Source organism: Carassius carassius, chromosome 18 (genome assembly GCF_963082965.1).
Source record: "Carassius carassius chromosome 18, fCarCar2.1, whole genome shotgun sequence".
NCBI lineage: Eukaryota > Metazoa > Chordata > Actinopteri > Cypriniformes > Cyprinidae > Carassius > Carassius carassius.
Window position 1 is genome coordinate 1,901,469 of NC_081772.1, and position 18,208 is coordinate 1,919,676.

Here is an 18,208-nt window from a genome sequence, read left to right on the forward strand (position 1 = left end):
TTTATTTACTATTAAAATATTTATTGATATTTTGATTGAGCTCCATGTTATTTTCAGTTTTCTTTTTAATTTTAAGTTTTAGTAATTGTAACAGTAACATTGAATATAGACTACAATATACAAAAATGAGAATATACAGTAAAAAAAAATATATCTAAGTAAAAACAATTTTCAAGAACGCGCTCAGGGCGTTATCACATGACACGTTACTTTTCTCAGCGTTGTTCAGGATGACACAATCACAGGCGTTTGTGCCTAATCGATGAGGGGTTTAAAAATGAAATGTAATCTTATTGAAATTGCTGCCCTTTTTTCCACTTCTAAGGCAGGTAGTAACCTGTAAAATTTATGACTTTTAAAACATTCTACTTTCTGCTCAATGAAGAACTCGGCTCTGTGAGCCTTGAACTGCCCTCTAGCGGCACCAACGGTCAAAGTCAAAACCCTTTGCAGCTCAGCCAATTATCTTCAAGCTCCAACATCCCACAGCCAATCAGAAGTTACGCTGGGCCTCACGTGACGCGCGTAGAGTGGACGCGTTGTGTTCTTGTGAAAAACTCTTTTGCAGCTTCATGGCGGTATGTGGCGGACAGCAAACAATAACAACAATATAATTTCATAACAATTAATGGCGCAGAAATGATGGAGAAGACTGAAGAGCCTCCTTCCATAAACACCGAGGAAGAAGGTTCTGGAAAAGACAAAATCTGGTGTTTGCAGCGCGTGGGGAGAGACCGTGACTGGCTGCATCTGTTCGAGGACTCTGAGGTAACGTTACGTTTTTAGAGAATAAACCGCATGTATTTTTATTATTTTCAGAGACTGAATTTGACATACAGCTTTCAGAAGTCAAATTAAGCGTCATGTGAGGTTGTTTAACTGCAAGTTGAGACAGATATTTTCCAAATCGAAACTACATTGACCTGCATGAATTTTGTATTCTCATTTTCAGACACGCTTAATTATTATCCATTGGATTGAATTCATGAGCTAACTTAAATATACGATTGCCTATGGCTCTTCTGTCTCTTTTTAACCAGGTCTCTGTTGGTCGTGGTCTGAATGTGACCCATCAGATCCTGTCGAGCAGCTGTCCACTGATGATATCCAGAATACACTGTGTGTTCAAGAGAGACGATGACGGACAGTGGACAGTGATGGACAATAAGGTGTAGAGTCCGTCTGTCTATTTCTGACCATCTGTCTGTCTGACAGGCTCTGAAACCGCTGAAATAAAAATACATTAAAGATAAAAGTTATAAATAAATAAATAATAAAATATAGTAATTATTGAAGGGTTAGTTCAGCCAAAAATTCAAAATATGTCGTTACAAACCAGTAAGACCTCCGTTTATCTTCGGAACTCAGTTTAAGATATTTTAGATTTAGTCCGAGAGCTCTCAGTCCCTCCATTGAAGCTGTGTGTACGGTCTACTGTCCATGTCCAGAAAGGTAAGAAAAACATCATCAAAGTAGTCCATGTGACATCAGAGGGTCAGTTAGAATATTTTGAAGCATCGAAAATACATTTTGGTCCAAATATAGCAAAAACTACAACTTTATTCAGCATTGTCTTCTCTTCCGTGTCTGTTGTAAGAGAGAGTTCAAAACAAAGCAGTCTGGATATCCGGTTCACGAACGAATCATTCAGTTCACCAAATCGAACTGAATCGTTTTAAACGGTTCGCATCTCTAATACGCATTAATCCACAAATGACTTAAGCTATATCCCGGAGTAATTCATTTACTCAAACAGTACACTGACTGAACTACTGTGAAGAGAGAACTGAAGATGAACACAGAGCCGAGCCAGATAACGAACAAAAGACTGACTCGTTCACGAGTGAAGAACCGGTTGCATCGGTTTTCGGATCACCAGTAGTTCTTTCGGACAGTTCGATTCAATAAACCGTTTGAAGAAAACCGTTCACCGGTTCTTTTGCGCTCGACGTAATGGGGTCATTTGCGATGATTGCCCTTGATTCAAGCCTTCGGTTTACCTGGGCTCATAACACTAGCACAGAATCAGTTCAGAATCAATCACCAAAAGAATCAGTTCGGTTCATGCGCTCTGTGTGTCCGTCTGCTTCACGCTGAATCACACATGTGCAGTATCATCAGCTCCTCGATTCTTCTTATCTGGCTCGGCTCGGTGTTCATCTTCAAGTCTCTCTTCACAGCAGTTCAGTCAGTGTACTGTTTGAGTAAATGAATTACTCCGGGATATTGGTTTGTTTGAACTCAGAGGGAGTGTCAGCCACATTAAAAAAGTTAACAGCTTAAGTCAATTGTGGATTAATGCGTATTAGAGATGCGAACCGTTTAAAACGATTCAGTTCAATTTGGTGAACTGAATGATTCGTTCGCGAACCGGATATCCAGACTGCTTTGTTTTGAACTCTCTCTTACAACAGACACGGAAGAGAAGACAATGCTGAATAAAGTCGTAGTTTTTGCTATTTTTGGACCAAAATGTATTTTCGATGCTTCAAAATATTCTAACTGACCCTCTGATGTCACATGGACTACTTTGATGATGTTTTTCTTACCTTTCTGGACATGGACAGTAGACCGTACACACAGCTTCAATGGAGGGACTGAGAGCTCTCGGACTAAATCTAAAATACCTTAAACTGTGTTCTGAAGATAAACAGAGGTCTTACGGGTTTGGAACGACATGAGGGTGAGTTATTAATTAAATAATTTTGCTATCTGGGTGAACTAACCCTTTAAATATTAACAGCTATATCAAAATATTAATAAATAGCGTAAAGGTATATATTTATAATACTGAAATAACACTGGTGCCATTTAAAGGTAAAAACTAAATATTTTAAACGAAGCTAAAACATATGAAACAAGAACATAACTAAAATGATAAATGCAAATTAAAAACATGAGCGTAAAGGCTTATTCAAAATGTTTATAAATACTATAATAGTCAGTGTTGGGGAGTAACTAGTTACATGTAACGGCGTTACGTAATTTAATTACAAAATTATTGTAACTGTAATTAGTTACAGTTACTACGAAAAAATGAGTAATTAAATTACAGTTACTTATGAAATTTTTAATGATTACAAAGGGGATTACATTTGAATATTTACACACATCCACATACAGATTTAACTGATTTCTTTCCCAAATTGCACTGACTATTCTGAGACATACCGCCCTAATAATTTTCCGGGATGCGGAAATACAGTCTGGTTCGTAGAATCCAGTCATAAAAACGGAATGCCTGACGGAATATGCCACATTTTGGATGACTAAATCAAAAGTAGGTCAGTACACTTGAATCAAAACATGACATCGACTAGTGTATGTGAATATTAAGCCCCAAAAATGCAATATATGACTCCTGCACGTTCTGCGTGTCTGTGGAAATCAGGCGCGGACTGGACACCGGGAGAACCGGGACAATTCCCGGTGGCTTGGCAGCCGATTTTGCCCCACTATTTAATACCATTATTGTATAATTGCCTGCCGAATGTACTAAAGCGATCATTTGCGAATCCGCCATTTGATAATTAAATCTCTAATAAATCATGAATTGTTAGTCATGACTCGCGCGCCTCCGCCAAACGGGTTGGATCAGACTCCGAGTAATCAATGCGAGAGAGAGAGAGGCAGAGAGAGAGAGAGAGAGAGTCAGAGAGAGAGAGACAGAGAGAGAGAGAGAGAGAGAGTGGACTGCTGGAGCAGAGAAGCAGAACACCTGTTCAGGGTTTCAGGTCAGTTTCATCTGTAAAGATGCTTTTTTGTCTTTGTTTTTTTATTTATTTAATCAAGCAGCAGCACGTTGCTCATCAGTCATCACTCAAAATACTATATAAAGGACATCATTATTATCTGTTGTAATGTTACAGTAGTAATTTAGCTGAAAAAAAATCAGATTTTTTTATAGGTTTAGGGGGAGCTACGACAGACAACAACACAACCCTTACGAAAATTAACATTTTAATATTTAACTATAAATCCAGAGAAAATGGTTACTATTGGTTAACCAAAAATGTAATATTATTTTACAAATGTATTTATTTAAAAATCCATTTGCAAAAAAAACAAGGTTATTTTACTTTTATATAGGCTAATACAAGCATGTTTAAGTTTTGTAAGGGAAAAACATGACTCGTGTACAGTATTAGGATTTTTCTATAAAGATATTGTAGTATTGGAGAGTATTGTATTGTAAAGTATAGTTTTGTTCAATCTTGAGTATTAAAGTCACGAGAGAGATGGATAACGGCGCAAAATAAAGAGACTGAAGAGAAAAATGGAAGTGAAGGTGCAGTTCAGGAGAGAACTTTTAATTATTTTGCATGTCCCCAAATTAAAGATTTAAACCTTTTTTTTATGTCAGGTCCATACAAAAAATAGTTTTGTCCATGAATTTGTTTGTATGAGTTTGAATTTTCCAGTCTGAATTTTTTTCCCAGTCCGCCCCTCCTGTAAATTAATGGCAAAGACATGGTTTCATACACATAGGCCTACTGAAGCTCGCAGTGTTTTCAACCTCTGCCATCTCAATATAGGAGTACACGAGCACATAAACATCATTTCTAGAACTGCTCTGTGTCACTTCATGTGCACCAATGTTTCAGGAGTTTATTACACAGAATACGTCACATGCTTATTAGATAACTGTATTTAAGTTGATGTATATGCTTTTATTTATTATTCTTGAATTTTCACAAATTTATAAAAGTAATCAAAAAGTACTCAAAAGTAATTAGTTACATTACTTTAATGAAGTAATTGAAAAAGTTACACTACTATTACATTTTTAACAGGGTAACTTGTAATCTGTAACCTATTACATTTCCAAAGTAACCTTCCCAACACTGATAATAGTAGATAAATACTACTAAAATAACATTGGTGTGAGATAAACAAAAATAAAGTTAAATAGTAATATTTAAAAAACAACAACAAAGCTAATAAAAATGGCTAAAACACAACAAAATTATTATAAATTAGAATAAAATTAAATTGAAAACATATATATATATATATATATATATATATATATATATATATATATATAGCTAATTAAATAATAGATATAGTTGTATATAAATAACACTGGTGCAATTTAAATGTAAAATGTAAATAAAATAATAAATTAAATCTATAGAAGTGTTTAAAAAAACGAATAAAAATGACAAAGCACATAAAATGACTAAAACTATTAAAATTAAAAAGAAAATCTAAAATAACACATGAAGCTCATTCAAAATATCTATAAATATTATAATGGTAAATAAACAATACTAAAGGAACACTGGTGCCATCTAAGTGTAAAAGAGAAATTATAAATAGAAATAAATAAATAAAAAAAAGAAAACTGACAAAATCCATAAAAAAATGACTAAGAGTAAAAACATAAAACATAAAATTGTTTTTTAAATAATAAATTATATTGTATAATAAATTGTTAATATTAAATAAAAAATAACAAACAAATAAAACTAAAATAACTGCCTTTTTCTATTTAAATGTCAATCTTTTGCTTGTATTTATACCCAGAGTCTGAATGGTGTGTGGGTGAACGGGAGCCGAATACCGCCTGGAAAACCCTGTTTACTGAAGCGGGGTGACTCTGTGCGACTCGGCGTCCCTCTCGACGGAAACCCCGTGGAGTTCGACTACATCCTCGTCCAGAGGAACTTCAGTGACGTCAAATCCTTCTTATCTGGGAATCCAAGCAGAGAATCTGGCGCTGCATCCTTTGGCCAAAAACTGAAAAACTCAAAGCGTAAGTTCGATGGAGACGAGTCGGAGCCGTGTCCCGCGCAGATCCCCAAATCAAAGCTGTACCGCAGTTCCGGCCCGGATAAGTCACGTGCACAGCCATGTCCGTCCGGGGAACGCCGGGAACCGGAGAAGTTTTCCTCTAAACACCTGCAGGAGGACAGATGCGGTGGTGATAAAGCGGGAAGCAGCTCGGGCGGCTGCAGTGACCTCAGTCAGCAGCTGGACACTGTGCACCGCTACAACAGGAACCTAGTGGTCCTGAAGGGCCGCGTGGGTCACACGCAGAAGCTCGCTGCGGAGCTGGAGCTGCAACAGACGCCGGAGCGAGAGCGGGAGATGCAGGATCTGCAGACACAGCTGGAGCAGCTGCGGGGTCAGCTGAGGTCACAGCAGGAACAGGCGCTCAAACGCATGGAGACCCTGGAGAAATCCTTCTGTGAGGAGGAACGACGTCTGGAGGTGAAGTGGTGTTTGCATGGAGTGAATGGCTTATTGTATAGTAAAGTGTCCATCATATGCACACTTCAAATCTCGCCTGAAATAGTATGTTATCTGGGTATTTTTGACCAGGACATACAATACTACTACTGTTTTTCATCTACTGTATAGTATGCAAGTATTCAACTTCGGCTACAGTCAAAATGTTTAGTGAAGACCAGTGTTCTTAGTTTGAACCGAATCATTTTCATCAAAAGTCCTTTTTTTTTTTTTATACGAAATTAAGCTAAAATATTACATGAAAAATGTATTTGGGTGCATATTAGAAAAGTGTAAATTAGAAATGAATCCAAAATTAAAATTTGAAGTTTGAATTTTTTTTTTTTTTTTTTTTTCTTTCTTTCATTAAACTACGAATAAAGTAATATTGTGATATTGAATCTAAATACCATAGTAGGTGAGGTTAGGTTGAGGATATTTACTATTTATTTATTTATTTATTGAATACATCTAGCTCTTTTCCCATTTGGAGTCCATGATCATCAAAAAATATTTTTGTTATTTGATATAAAGTTCAAAAAATAAATAAATATATATATATATATATATATATATATAATATATATATATAAAATTATAATTTAAAACTAGCTGAAATGAAAGTTTAAATTGAAGCACTAAAATTAATAAAACTGTCAAATAACAAATAATAAAATTATAAACTTACCAACATTTCTAAAACTGACTAAAATTAAAAAATATTTTTTATTATTATTTGAAATTAAGCGAAAATAAAATATTAGATGAAGAACTAAAATTACCGAAACTACAATAAAAAATAAATTAAAGCAAAAAAATGTTATTATAGAATTTTATTTTTACGGTATTTTTGTATTTTTATTTTTATAGAAATATTCAAAAAATAATGGGACTAAAGTCCTATTTTATTTTATTTTTGTTTACCTTTTATTTATTTATCGAATATATATATATATATATATATATATATATATATATATATTCCCATTGCTCCTTCCCAATTAAAGTCCATAAGTCCATAAGTTTAAAGTCCATTAAACTGTAAAATAAAAGATAAATGGTAATTTTACAAATGATAAACAAAGTTTCTATAACTAAAATTAAAATAAAACTGTATATATAAAATAAAAGCTAATTCAACATATTAATAAATAGTATAATAATCTAAAAACCACATGAATTCCAGAGTCATATCTCAATCATTGTGGCAAGATTTGGATCTGCACATTCACCATATTAATATTTAGATTGTTTTTTTTTTTTTTTAGAATATATCTAGTTTACATAGCTCTTTCCCATTAGGACTCCATGATCATCTCATCTTTCATTTAGATGAATTAATAAAGCATAAGCTGTAGCTAAAATGCATTGCTTATCAAAGTTATATGATCTGCTGCAAACTTTGCTTGATTTTCTAAAAGATGACACACTTCTGCCTCATAAATACATTACTTTTGGTTGTAGCCGTGATCTAAAAGATGATGCTCATATTTACGAAGCAGGTTTTAATTAATCTTATTTCAGTTATAACGAGAGACTGTGGGTCATCATATAAAGCTATGAGAAAGTTATCTGTGTTTTTTCACAAATATGTTGTTTCCCCAAGACTGAAAAAGCACAACATACCGAGGAGGGCTTGAAGAAACAACTTGTGGAGGCATTGAAAGAGGTAAGAAAAATAAACTTCACATCTTCAGTATTTTAGGAGCTTAAGCACGAGTGTTACGTAATGTTTTCCTTTGCTCTTCCAGCAGCGGAAAGTTATCGAGGAGCTCAAACACGCTCGAGAAGGATTCAAGGAAGTTCTTCAAGCCAAAGATAAGGAGCTGGAAGTTACAAAGGTAGTTATGGGAAAGTTGAGCTTGAGAACAAACATCTACGGTAAAATAAATCCAGATAAAGAAGGAAATTTCTATTTTTTATATTGTTTTACTGTAAAACTCAAACGGTGAATTTCTGATGAATTCCCTCGCTGTACTTTCCAGCATCATGAAAGTGAAATTATAAAGTGAATCTTCATAGACTAAAATAAGTTGTGCATCAAAATCTTCAAGGGGGACCCGATTCACACAGTGTTTTGTGGAAGTGTAATGACAATGCCTAAAAAAAGAAATAAATACAAAATAACCCGCTCCATGCAATAATTTGTAACCTTCTCTCACAGGAAGAGAAAGAAAAGGCCAAAGCTCAGAAAGAAGAAGTGGTCACACAGATGACTGAAGTGTTGGAGAGTGAACTGCAGTGCAGCATTTGTTCTGAGCTCTTCATTGAGGTAAAAAAAATACATTAAAAAACCTGATCTGAAAGGTCATGAGAGCAGATTAGGGATGACAGGAAGAACACTGACTTCTCAAAAGATCAAAATGTTCCTTTCTATAAAAGTTGGCTAGTTTCGTAAACAGAGCGTAGGTTGATGTAGTGTTTTGTGCAAAAACTCCAGTGGAAGTATACAAAGTGTACACTTAAATCATACTTAAAAATGTTCGGATTTCATTGCATTTGATATAAAATATCAAACAAAGCGTTAATGCAAACATCTAACATTTTCCACAAACTCTAGAAGAGTCCAAGATGTTTAGTTTATATATTTCGAGCAATCCGTTTACTCTTTCATTTTTATTTTTTTGAACCTAAAAACCTAACAAGCTTCATGTTTTGAATTGATCTGATTGGAAAATGTCCTTATGCTCACTTTCTTTCAAATAAATGCCACTTGTTTTGATATATAATGCAATTAAATACAAGTTTAACTTGAGGCTTAAATGTCAAAAAATGCTTTGTTTATGAAAGGCTCATCAAAGCTGCATTTATTTGAATAAGAAAACCGTAATGTTGTGAAATTATTACAATTTAAAATAAATGTTTTCAATTGTGATGTATTGTAAAGTGTAATTTATTTTAGTGAATTTTCAGCAGCATTACTCCAATCTTGGCTGTCTTCCATTGTGATGTACTTAATGTGATGTAAAGTCAGTTTGTTTTGCTTTTACACACCATTTCAGGATGGATCTGTCTGAAATCATGCCACAAAAACAGGTTTTGCAATCCTTTTCCAGTTTTGCGTGCAGTGTGCATCAGACGCTAAGTGTACCGGATATATCTGCTTACTCCTCTCAACCTTTGACCTCTGTGACCTCTCAGGCCGTGACGCTGAACTGTGCTCACAGCTTCTGTCAGCACTGTATCCGAGAGTGGCGTAACCGCAAGGACAAGTGTCCCATGTGCTGGCAGAACATCACGTCTCAGACGCGCTCTCTGGTCCTGGACAACTGCATCGACCGCATGGTGGAGAACCTGAGCGCTGACATGAGAGCGAGACGCCTGGCGCTGATCAACGAGCGGAAAGGTGAGAGGTGCGTGACATTACTGTGTCCACCATCTGATGGGAGTCTGGAGAAATAATCGTTTTACAGCAGTAAAGGAATAGTTCACCCAGAAATGAATGTTTGTTGTGAATGTATTCCCCCTGAAGCCATCCAAGATGTAGATGAGTTTGTTTCTTCGTCAAATTTGGAGAAATGTAGCATTGCATCACATGCTCACTGGAAATGAATGGGTGCCGTCAGAATGAGAGTCCAAACAGCTGATAAAAACATCACAATAACATCTGGAGAAGACAAAAGATTAAACAAATCCAGCATTAAGATGCTTTTAGCTAAAATACATAAGTGTATAATCCATAATAACGCTTCCTCCAGTGAAAATGTGCATCTGCTGTTGTCTCTCACATCAAAATCCAGTCACAGATTTGTTTAGAGCTGTTTTGTAAACTGTGGTTGATCTGTGCGGATTTCTCTCCTGATTCAGCGTTATTATTGATTTGTGAACTCATATTTTAGCTGAAATCAACGGTTTGAAGTTAAAAGCATCTTAATGCTGGATTTGTTTCAGCTTTTGTCTTCTCCAGATGTTAACTGATGGACTGGAGTGCTGTGGATTATTGTGATATTTTTACCAGCTGTTTAGACTCTCATTCTGACGGCACCCATTCACTTGCAGTGAACGAGTGACACAATGGTACATTTCTCCAAATCTGACGAAGAAACACACTCATGTATATCTCAAATTTTAATTTTTGGGGTGAATTATTCCTTTAAGACGAGACACCTAAGCTGAATAGGGTAATAATGTAGAAAAATCATTCCATAAATCCGAAAATACTATTTTAGGAATAAATGCTGTATAAAGTCAGTCAATGAAAAAAACATTATACAACAATATAACCAACAGCCGTGCTGCTTTAACCTGTTAAGATCAGGTATGTTCTCATAAAAACATGACCTCTATGCACAAATGGTGCTTTAGAAGTATAAAGTCCTGTCTGAAACTGTGTTCTCAGGTCAGAAAGCAAGCGTCCCTCCAGCAGTCGTGGTAATAAATGACGACAGCGACAGCAGCAGTGACGAGTTCTTTCAGAGCGACAGCTCCGTGTTTCTGGACTCGTCCGAGTCTAGCGACTCACTGCTTCATTATGCCAGCGATGACGACTCGTCCTGCTCTGACGAGGATGATTATCTCTGAAAAACACCCAGACATATGCACTTGTGAAGAACACCGGCACAGCTTATTTATTTTGTTTCATTTAGCCGTGTTGGGTTTTTTTTTCTTTTTTTTTATGTTTGTAGCTCCATATCATTTGTTTGGGCTTTCCCTGATAAAATAAACTTTATAATTATATTGCACTTTGCCATTTGGATGTTGTTTTAATTAATTAAAAGACTTTCTGTGCAATATTGTAGATCCTTTGCATATGCTTTCATCTGTCAGTAAGAATGCAGAGCATTTAATCTCATTAAATCCCACAGATTTACTTCAGCTCAGAATCAGCTCAGAAGATTGACAGATTCATGTCACTTCCGTTATAATCAATGAGGCTGTTTTGATTGGTGCTTGTAATGGGCACAGTTGGTCGTTTCCAGTATCTGACACAAGAGGGCAGCAGTGTGTTGTGTGTGGTTGTTATATTGATTAGAATGGGCCTGTGTATTTCCTTGTTGAATGCATCTGGATTTTTTTTTTTTTTTTTAACCAAGCTTTTCTTAGCTAATTGCATTTTATCTCCAGATGGTTTCAGTACATTTCTGCATGCTCTAAGGCAAGAAACACGTGAATGGGCTATAAAATAACCTGTAACCAGTGTTGGGGGGGGGGTTACCTTTATTGCATTACTCCTTAAAAAAGTAACTAATTGCATTACTTAGTTACTTTTTATGGAAAGTAGTGCGTTAGATTACTTATGCGTTCGTTTTTTTTCATCTGAGCAGGAAGTCAATAAATGTAAAAACAGAGTAACTGGCGTTACTTTTTGTAAAAGTCTCGGACATTTTCTTGCAAATTAAAAAGTTACTTTGTGATTAAAAAGTGATGTGATTACGTAAATCGCTTGTAACACTGTTTATTACTAAAAGATATCACCGTAATCCCAAAATGATTAATCACAGTACATTAATACCGTTGTTTAAATGCACTAATTTGCATATATTTCTAGCCAGGTTTCATTTTGAGTTTTGGATTTTTTTCCTTTATATCACTTTATAAAAGATAATACTGTCCACATAATAATATATGAATATAAGAATAATATATAAACAAACCTCTCTAAAAACCTTCAGATTAAAGAAAGAAATAAAACTAAGATTTGGTGCATGTAAGTGCTGCTGAAACGGGAGCGGGGAAAAAATTAAAATATGTATGCATTGAGTGAAGGAAAGTAAGCACTTAAATATGTTTTTAGATATAGTGTGAAAGTTGAACATTAACTCGAAATTGAACATTGCATGAAAAAGAAATAAAAGCTGAGTTACTAGTGGTGTTTAAGTCAAGCATCACTATTACTGTTGCTCATACTTAAAAGTCAGTGATTTTAATAAACCGTTTTGTTGAAAATAGGTCTATGTCGTTAAAAGCTTCACTGTTTTATGCCATTTTGCAACACTTTGTCACTGTGTCATTGACATTTCCATGAGCAAACGCCCACAAATCTTCAAAGAAGAGGATCTGAGCAAACTCATTTCTTGCATGGTGTGGTGTACTTCCATCTTAACCGTTGTACTTAACCTGAAAGGGCAGAATCTGACTGAACCTTACAAGAATCTGGTGACCTGTGAGTCTGAAGCAGCTGTTGATTCCCCCAGCAGGAGAGCACTCTTCACTGTCAACCGTCTGCTGCTCTTCTGTGTCTTTCCGGTCTATTAGTGCTGTGCTGCAGGGAGAGCGTGTCTTGTCAGGTGGGATTACTCTGGCACGACAGTGACGGCTCGCTCTTTCTCACTTTTGCTTGTCATGTTGCATTGGTTATTGTCGCAATATGAGGGACTTGATCTCTCTCTAGGAAGATTGAGATGAAATGATGAGAAGCGAGGTAATGTTGAGGTCGTGACCTCTGTGGAAGCTACAGGATAAAAAAAAAAAATTATTTGAGACTTTCAAAATGTCAAAATTGTGAGATATAATATCTCCAAAAAAAAAAAAAAAAACAGTTATAATACGTTCCGAGAACGTTGTGACATTATTTTTATGCCAGTTATAAACATTATTCCTCCAGTTCTCATAACTGTAATCTCGTCCATAAATATTGACTTAATATTAACCTTTATTTTTATTTTATTTTTCTCGAGGCAACATTTCTCATTTTCGTTTAGAATAACTTGGACTAAAATAAATTGTTTATTTTTATTTTAATTACAGAATATTAAGAAGCGTGCCCCGGACATGTCAAGAGATTCACCACATTAGGCAATTTTGTTGCAATAATTGCATTTTATAAAAAGTGTGCTGCCAGATTCTGTTTTGTATCTAGTCATATTCATCCATCGATGTCAATCCAACAATTTCATTCCTCTCTGTTTTTACTCTCATAAGATCTGCACTGAGAGGATGTTTTTTTTTTTCATGCTGCCTGTGTCCTCGTGTGCAGATATCACCGGCCTCATGAATGTGCTATGAAATTAATGCAATGCATTATGAAAATCTTTTTTTTTTTTATATATAATATGCAATTGTGCCTTTCTACCGTTTACAGTCACTCTGATCATATTAATGAAATGCATATATATTTTTTGACTAATAAATATATTTTGATTTGCATGACCTGTCCCAGATAGCCCATGCATTAAGGGAAATCCTCAATTGGGTCTGAGGTGATGATTTGCATGTGTTTGAAGATAATGCATGGGTTTTGTGGACTGCAAAACACACTAAATATTGTTTAGTGTTAGATGTGGTGCAGAAATGAATTATCTTGCATATAAATATTTCAAGTCAAAATACCAGACTTTATATATATATATATATATTTAATGATAGATAAGTAAAAATAGCACTGCACATCCCAAACTTTGACTAGTTTTGCCTTTATTTTATATAAGTTTCTTCATGTTTTCTTTTGTGCATTTAAACATAGTGTGAATCACAGTTTATTTTAATCATGGCTGAGGCTTTATCACACATTCAACGTACAGTATAGGTGCGTGATCATCCTGTTTGGTTTATGTATATGCTTTAGTTTTTACTATTAACTTTTTTTCCGCAAGGCATGTGTTTCATGCATGCAAAGATTTGTTTTTATCACTCCATAAAAAAATCAAGCGAATGATATTTGAACAAACCCCTCTATAAAAACCTTCAGAATAGGAATAAATCTGTAGAATTTGGTGCATGTAAGTGCTGCTGAAGTGAAGGAGAAAATGCATTTTGAGAAAACTTCCGTTAAAAGTGCAAAACCAGGCAAATGAAAAAAGCCCTTCAGTGCATAGGAAGTAATAAATCTGTCAAATGTGGTGCATGTAAGTGCTGCTGAAGTGGCCTTTAAAATATACTGAAATCTACAGAAGCAGACAGATGAAGTGGAATAAAATACAGATGTTTTCTTTCCAATAGTCTGAAACACTTTATGAAAAGCCAAATAGCCTAAAATGTCAACGACAACAAAAAACTTGATGTTTAAAAAAACAATGTTTATTAGAACTATTAAGTAGGCTACATATTAATGCTTTATTCTGCATGTCCATATTTATCATGCAATAACAGCTAGCTTACTAACTATCAATAAGCAGCAAATCAGGATTTTGTTCAATGAAAATTCATAGTTAACAGAGAATATGTGTTTTCCTCTTGAATTAATTGGCCATTAATTAAATTAAATTAATCTTTGCATAAACTTTCACTTAATTTAGATTTTATTTCTGCAAACACCTGCGTTACAAAATTACAAGATACTAAGTCTTTTCTGAAAAGAAAAAATATATATATATATCAAGATTAAGTAAAGTTTATGCTAAAAATGTCAAATGTTTCTTCCGATGGTGAAGGAAAAATAAACATGTCTTCCCTTTGTATTAATTTGTTTTTTCTTACTTTTATTTTTTGGAAGATTTTTTTTTTCTTGCATAACCCTCTCTTATTTTATGTATTTGTTTACAGAAAACAAGACTATTTTGCATCTACAGTAAATGAATCTTGATTTAAGAATGTTTATGCTTTTGTACGGAGTAAAAAATCACTTTTGCAGTGAGTTACGATAATTTATGAAGACCTGTAATTTTCACCTCTCAGATGTTAAAACTGACAGAAATCAATCCCATATAGTGATAAAAGCACATTGATAACATTCTTGCAACACCTCAGTATAATACTGTACAATTTACTTACTCTATTTTTACCATTCCTGTTTAACATGCTTTTGATAAAAAACAAAGGACTTTAAAAAGCATTTAATTGTCTGTTAAGAGATGCAGCCCTGGTTCACGATGAATTATTCATGTCACATATCACAGACGTGTGGGATGGGGATTACCTCTCTCCTGGGACGGATGCATTGCATTTATCCGCTCCTCCCATTTCCGTTCATACTCATATAATCATATTTCAAACAATCTCCTCTTATTCAGGAAAGAGCTCTGGCGCGCCTCACCAGAAACATAAGTCTGCGTCCTCTGAGTGAAAGCATCTCAGTGCAGCTGTACTGCAAAATGTGATCTGCTTTGTCATCAGAGTACTTCGACCTTGAAATGTGTACAGTGCAATGCTATTTACAGTAGAGAGCGATTCGGCAATAAACATGAAATACCTTTTTTTATTCAAATAAATGCAGCCTTGGTGCAGTCTTTCAACAACATGTAAAAAATCGTACCGATCTTGAACTTTTTAACAGTGCTGGTCTTAATAAATTGACAGTTCTCCACTGTTTTATTTTTGTCATGGTGAAATGTTGTCTTTTTTAACTTGCATGTACCACACCAGTTAAAATCAAGCCTTACCCTCTGTTTTTCTCATTTTTACTGGAAATATGTCACATTAAAGAAGTAAAATGAGTCGCAAACAACTGTATTTTCCACAGTTGATTACTCTCAGTACATAAAGACAATTGTTTTGCACTACAAGTTTTCTGAAATGTTATATTTAAGCATAAGGATCTAATTAAATATGCATTGATTTGCATACATTTACACGACAGAAGTCTGAACATAGGATAAAGCCAGATTCAAAATTATTTAGTTTTGTTCAGATCTCAGAGTTAAAGGTTTGATTTAAATGGTGTCTTGCCTTAAACAGTGAAATGAAATATTGAAATGTTTCATTAAGTGTCAATAGAAATATACTTTCATTCATAAGCACACATGAACGGATGTTAAGAGCAGCATGATTGGCTCAGATGTTGCTGTGTTTGTGTGTGACAGTGTTTAACTCAATTAGCTCATAATTAGTGAGCGTTTATTAAAGGTCACTGACAGCAAACGTGTTGAGAATCAGAACCCTTTAAATTAAATATTTAAGAAAGAAAAGAAATGAATTGGATGGTGAAAAGCGAATATTAGATTCACAAACGTTTGGAATCAGTAATAAAAAAAAGGATGCATCAAACTGATTAGAAGTGCCAGTAAAGAAATGTATAACATTACAAAAGATTTCTATTTCAAATGAATGCTGCTCTTTTGAACTTTCTATTCATCTGTGAATCCTGAAAAACAAAACTGATCACACTTCCCACAAAAAAATATGAACTGCTTTCAACACTGATAATAATCAGAAATGTTTCTTGAGCACTAAATTAATGATTTCTGAAGGATCATGTGACACCTGTGTAATGATGCTGAAAATTCAGCTGTGCATCACAGAAATAAATTACAGTTTACAATATATTCATACAGGGAACAGCGATTTTAAATTGTAATAATATTTCACCATATTTCTTATTTTATTGTATTTTTGATCAAATAAATGCAGCCTTGCAGAGCAGAAGAGACTTCTTTAAAAAACATTAAAAACAATCATACAAGCAACATAACCAGAAGGAGAGCTAAAGCAATGCTTAAATAGCTAATTGGCAATTTTTTAACATTTTTAATAGTCCACACAGCCTCAGACATTGATTTTCGAGTGAAGCAGTGCAAGCAATTACATTTTTGATAAAAGATAATGTGCACTGATGTATATATTATTCACTGAGACCATGCAGCGGTAATAGGATCATTTGGATATCACCTGACCTTAATGTAATCCTGATTCATATTAAAACACATAGCCACGACAATTTGATCGAGTTTTATTTAACTTGGACACACAACCTGAGATATGCCACGAACTGAATAGGCAACATAGTGTTTACAGACTCTGTGTGATGTGACATTGATTATTGTGTAAGCACTGTTTCCACCCAAATGGCCTTTAGCAGCATACAAACATCGTGCATGGCATCAAAACGGCACGGAAATACATTAATCATCCATGCTTACAAAGTATCATTTGGTTTGTGGGATATTTTATGAATGACACACTGTCCACTGTACCTCACACCGGATGTGATTATTGACACTCACACAATGTTATTCAACACAATACCATTCAATCAGAGATCATACTGATGTTTACTGTATATGCACACATGTAATGGTCAAATAAACAATTGCAAACATTTTTTTTTAATATATATACAAATGTTTTGTATTACATTTTATCGAGACATAGAACAGATTTCCTTTTCAAAGTTACAAGATGTTGATCAAAATCCAACTTTTTTGTATTTTTTTATTTTTTTATGGATTAATCTTTTAAAATTTCTCTGGGTAACATTTCGCACACATTTCGCTGTGTGTGTGTGTGTGTGTGTGTGTGTGTGTGTGTGTGAAATGTGACACAGATGTGATAGAATATCATAATTGAAAATCTAAAGGGTTAAATCTTTAATAATAGAAAATTATTACAAATTTAAAAAAAGATATAATAATTATTATTATTACTTCATATTTGAGTAATTTAATATTTAAATGGGAAATGTGTTTTCAAATTCATAAAAATAATGTCACAATAAAAAACGCTAATGATTTATTTTATTTTTTTAATTTTGGTGAAATATGACCCAGACATAATTTAATTGTGTTCCAAATAAAATCCCTAATAAGAGGAAATTGTTAAAAATTACATTTTAATAAAATTCTTAATGAGAAACAAATGGTAAAACTTGTGATTTTAATGATTTTATGAAATGATCATATGTATTCTGGAATGTTTTAAAGGATGCAGGACTTTGGAAATGTAAAGATTATTTAAATCAAAGATATATCAATATACTGCAGCCAATATTTTCCCTTAGCTTGGCAGATTATAATGTTAGTTTCCGGTTTTAATCTATATTTATGAGACTAATTTTGCAAATTCATTTCGAACATCACTTTTTATTTTGAGTCCTGCTTTTTTCTGTTTTTGGTGAAAACTGATCTTAATGCTCAATGACTTTTCTTTTCACAGCAACACATAAATGCGATGTCATCACCAAAGCTTTTAAATAATTAAACACGAACACTAAAATAACAGTCTGAGACACTTACACTCCTATAAAAAGAAGAGGTAGTTGCAGGAAATAAAATAAAAAAACATATAAAAACGACTGGAATGCTTTAGTTTGATCCTACCTAAATATTATCTTACATAGATAAGATAATGTTTATTTAATATGAAGCATGATTTTCAAAGATTA

General features: G+C 34.1%; 1 protein-coding gene across 2 annotated transcripts; it reads left to right on the plus strand.

Moving 5' to 3' along the window:
- Positions 1-523: 523 nt before the first annotated feature.
- Positions 524-10,916, plus strand: rnf8 (ring finger protein 8, E3 ubiquitin protein ligase). Of its 2 annotated transcripts, none has more exons than XM_059498153.1 (8): positions 524-768; positions 1,041-1,169; positions 5,530-6,216; positions 7,841-7,903; positions 7,986-8,075; positions 8,399-8,506; positions 9,376-9,587; positions 10,574-10,762. In XM_059498153.1, exons 1-8 carry the CDS (start codon positions 640-642, stop codon positions 10,614-10,616), a joined length of 1,461 nt encoding a protein of 486 aa, XP_059354136.1. In that variant the 5' UTR covers positions 524-639; the 3' UTR covers positions 10,617-10,762. The 2 variants fall into 2 exon arrangements, with proteins under 2 accessions (XP_059354136.1, XP_059354135.1); XM_059498152.1 differs by having other exon boundaries at positions 525-768; positions 9,376-9,580; positions 10,574-10,916.
- Positions 10,917-18,208: the final 7,292 nt, after the last annotated feature.